Below are 4,272 nucleotides of genomic sequence, written 5' to 3' on the forward strand. Positions count from 1 at the left end.
ATTCTATATTTTTTTAATTTTTTCTTACTGATTAAGAATGTTAAAAAAATATTTAAAAGAAAATGATAAAAAAATAAATATACTATAAGTAGTAAAGGGATGGTAAATGAGTAGTAATTCTATCACTACCCATACATTTATATGCTTACGCATGTTGAAGGTTGTTATGATATGTTGGGTGTAAGATCTTGTGTGGATTAAGAAGTGATCTTAACTTATCTCATTATTATAATTTTTTTAAATTTTCACATAAAATATAATAAATAATTTAACTTTTTCAAATTTTAAAATAATAATAATATTAAAAAATAATATTCTTAATAATATTTTATTCAATTTTTATTTCATTTTAATTCTAAATCCAAACAAACCTTATATTCTACATATGTCGAAGGTTTTTATAAGTAATATTATTTTTCATCCTAAATCTTGTCATTTTTAATTAATTACGCATGGCGATGTCGCATTTAAGGTGATTTATTCTATCAACCATGATAAGGAGAAAAAAAAAATACAAGATTCAGTCCATCTTTTGCCCCGCAGGATCAGCTTTTGGTAATCCTCGTGGCCACACACCATACCATTTCAAGCTTTCAAAATATGACTTTCAAGATGTTCATTACAGTGTTCACACTTTAAAAACCAAAAATTCCAAAGATATCATAAAGAAAATCATCCCATCAACTGCAAAGATTATTAATTGCCAAAAATAGATTGATTTCAGTTAATTATATTTAAGATTTTTGGATTAGCTTTAAAGCAAAGACATGGGAAAAGGGTATTTAAATTTTAATAGTATGGTGATAAAAAATCATCTTTTTTTTTTTTTTTTTTTTTAATGTTCATGCCCTTTTGGTGGAGACCCACCTAATCAATGGGCATGATCTCTACCATATCAGACGGCAAGCAAGAGTACAGGAACATCATATCCATGATCTCTGCAGTGATCTTACCACTCACAATTATTTCTAAATATTTCATGAACAAGGTCCAAAACAGTCGTCTCAAGTAGATCCAAAGGTGGTTCTTTCCTACCAAACTTCGCTTTCCTGCCCTCTTACGTCTTAACGTTGAATCATCCTCTCTCTCTCTCTCTCTCTCTCTCTCTCTTCTATATATATTGGCGCACACAGCTGTTCTTATTGGTTCTTATTAGTTTTAGCAGTTGCAGAGACAGATATAGGTCGATTGGTTTAGATAGACATACAAAGGAGACGGGCCTAATATATCTTAGAGAGTTTTGCCGAGTTTCTGTTAGCCCGGAGAAGATGGAGAACGTGAAGAACAACAGCAGCAGCAGCAGCAGCCGCCATAACAAGACGAGCGAAAAGAAAGATGGGATCGAGCAGAAGGGTTTTCCGGTGCATAGCCAAGTCCGAAAGATTAAGCAGGAATCCGAGAAAATCATAGACTGGTCTCAGGAGCAGCCGGAGATGAGACTGGTGCTCCGGGAGATCCAACGGCAGCTTTCTCGCTCACCCTTGGGATTATCTTGCTGAACCTTTATGGGTGATTATTCTTAGGATATTGAACTAAGGTGCTGAAAAGTGAAGATGGGTTGTCTTTATGCCATCTCTGTAAACAGAGACACAGGGTTTCTCTGTTTTCTCTGTTCTTTTTCTCCCTTGTTTTCTCTGTTTTTTTTTTTTTTTCCCTGTTTCTATTGTATATACCTTTTTCGATATACATGACATGGTAGTTTTTGTAATATAAACTGACTAGTCTTGAGCATGATGGATTTCACTGTCCTTGATTTCCAATAATTTCTCGGTTCTGTTTATTCATATCAATCAGTTCTTCCTGTCATTTTTCATTCCTTCGTATATGCACAGATCATGAGGGATGGAATATGGAATAAGTTCACCAGGTTTAGATGATTAAGAAAGGAATCGGATCCTTTGGCAAGAACTACAGCCAATTCACAAGATAATGATGATTAAGATGGTAATCAATTAATATTGCTTTGGTTCTGATATTGCTGAACTAAAAAGTTGGGTTCTAAACCAGAAGAATGCATAAGTAAAATTATAAAGAAAAATAATTGATATGAGATCTGAACTATCTGCAGCAGAAGCCTAAGCTCATTGCTGCTGCTATTTTTCTCTTAACCAAGAAGAAAAGAAAGGATGTCTTGTAATTGTCCCACACTCTGTTTTCTGCATGGTTTGAAACTGATGTTTCATCCTCTTTTCATTTGTCTTTAAGCTTCTTTCAAATTGTCCTATAGTCTGGATCCGGATATTCGAGAACGATGACAAAAGGTTAAAACTTCCTTGTCCTCTTTGTTCATTATACTATTTGATCATATGGGTTTGGTATCAACATTTCAAACAGTAATTATATACTGTATATTCAAAGATTTTTTCTAATGAATAGTTAGAGTTTTGTATTCTAGCGCCTCAATGGTTTGGTAGGGTGAAAGAGAATAGGATTTAATCAATAGAGACCCAATGGGAGGATCAACCTATTCACCTGAATGCCTACTGAAATACGCCCACAGCTTTTTAGATTTTTGGAGGTCGAAGGATATTTTGTTTAAGAAAAATTCTTCTTTTATCGGTCGTTATTTTATCAAAAACATTTTTATGTTCTATAAAAAATATCCTTATACGTTATAAAAAAAAATTATAAATATAGAATATAAAAATAAATAGTAATTGATGGATAATATGTATTTTGTTATCTTTTTAAAACAAAGCAGGGGTGAAACTGTTCTTTTTCTTTCCAAAAAGGAAAAAAAAAAAAAAAACAAAGGTTTGACAATGGTCCCCACCAGCCATTGGATCCTGCTCTCATCTGCACCGTACATGACAGAACTCATTTACAAATCAAATAAGAAATGAAAAACCCATCTCGAATGTGGAGAAGCCTTTTTACCTCTAGAGGAATACTATGCTGATCCAAAGATTCCTTCGAGGTGCCATTGGCGTTATCTTTGACAAAGAAATCTGCAGTCTGATTCATTTCCCATGAAAACAACAGTTTGGCAACACCACCAAACTGTTGTTACATTCAAACAAAAAGGTTAAAAAGCTTGATGCAAAGTTTGTAACCCATCTCATCTTGGATACTGTTGTTACAGTTTATAGTACATGCCACGCTACTCGGAGTGAGAGATTCTGCAACAAAGAATATACCTATCAGCACCAAAAGCTTGTCGAGAATTGTTGGGCGGGAGACTCCAACACTTCAAACCACAATATATATCAATAAAGACACTTCTGATATGATGGATTCCACTACAAAATGGTTTTTGTGACATACATAGTTCTTTCCTTTTTGTATCCTATTTTCCTTTGATAATAGTTATCTGAATGATCTCAGCTTATGGAAGAAATTGAATATGGATATGGTAGATAGCCGGGTACCCAAACTCGCTTTCGGGTTTATATCCCATTAATTAGTAGTTATCTGACTGAAGTCAGGGATTGGTTGGATTCAAGAGAATTAAAATACCAGTGTCTTGTTTTGATATAACCATCTCACATGTCAGAGAAGCCAACCAAGTTGGGGGTTGGCTAGCCAAGCAAAGAGCAAATGGGGTGAACTCATGAGTTTCTGTGCCATTCGTCACTGCCACAAGAGGCTAGGGATCTTTTAGCAATGGATCGAGCAGGTATTCCACTGTTGCAACTACGTTAAAACCCATGGAAAAGTATTTTTTTGCAACAGGTACAGCTATGCAATTTTTATTTATTTATTTATTTATTTATTTAATGTTCTTAGTTATTTTATTGAACGAAGGTATAGGGAATGTAATACCCCGGCCATTGCCAAACCTAGCCCAGAAAAAAAATGCAAAACGCACCGTTTCACTCAGACCCTTAACTTGTCTATCTTCCTTTTTCTTTTCCCCCAACCCCGGATACCCTATTTCCCCCCTATTTTCATGCAGGTCTTCACACCGCCCTAGCCCATAGTACCAAGCCCATGCATCAATCACCACCCCTTTCCTCCGCGTCCCACTCCTTTGATTCCCAGTCTCTAGCTGTCGTATCGCACCCACTGAGCGCTGCCATCTGTCACGAGCCCCTCTTGATTGGTCCATCCTAGGCCGTTGAATGCATTTGAAGGTTAAGGAGATCTGCACGTGCTAATGCATTCCAGATGCTTCTTGATATTTCTTTTATCTGTTTAGACTACGTCTTTATTTTATCATCTGTTGACTAAGTCATATGTTAATAGGTCGTATGGAGTCAGTTTAGTAATTAGTGGGTTAGTTATAGTTAATTAGTGAGTAGTGGATCTGAGTAGTTATTATGGGATTTGTAT

At 35.3% G+C, this 4,272-nt stretch overlaps 1 protein-coding gene across 1 annotated transcript; it reads left to right on the forward strand.

Annotated features, from left to right (window-relative positions):
* The first annotated feature begins 1,051 nt into the window (after positions 1-1,051).
* Positions 1,052-1,743, forward strand: LOC108993039. The gene has a single exon (XM_018967804.2). The coding sequence runs from the start codon at positions 1,269-1,271 to the stop codon at positions 1,497-1,499; it is 231 nt and encodes a 76-aa protein (XP_018823349.1). The 5' UTR covers positions 1,052-1,268; the 3' UTR covers positions 1,500-1,743.
* The last annotated feature ends 2,529 nt before the right edge of the window (positions 1,744-4,272 follow it).

This window comes from Juglans regia, chromosome 15 (assembly GCF_001411555.2).
Source record: "Juglans regia cultivar Chandler chromosome 15, Walnut 2.0, whole genome shotgun sequence".
Classification (NCBI taxonomy): Eukaryota; Viridiplantae; Streptophyta; class Magnoliopsida; order Fagales; family Juglandaceae; genus Juglans; species Juglans regia.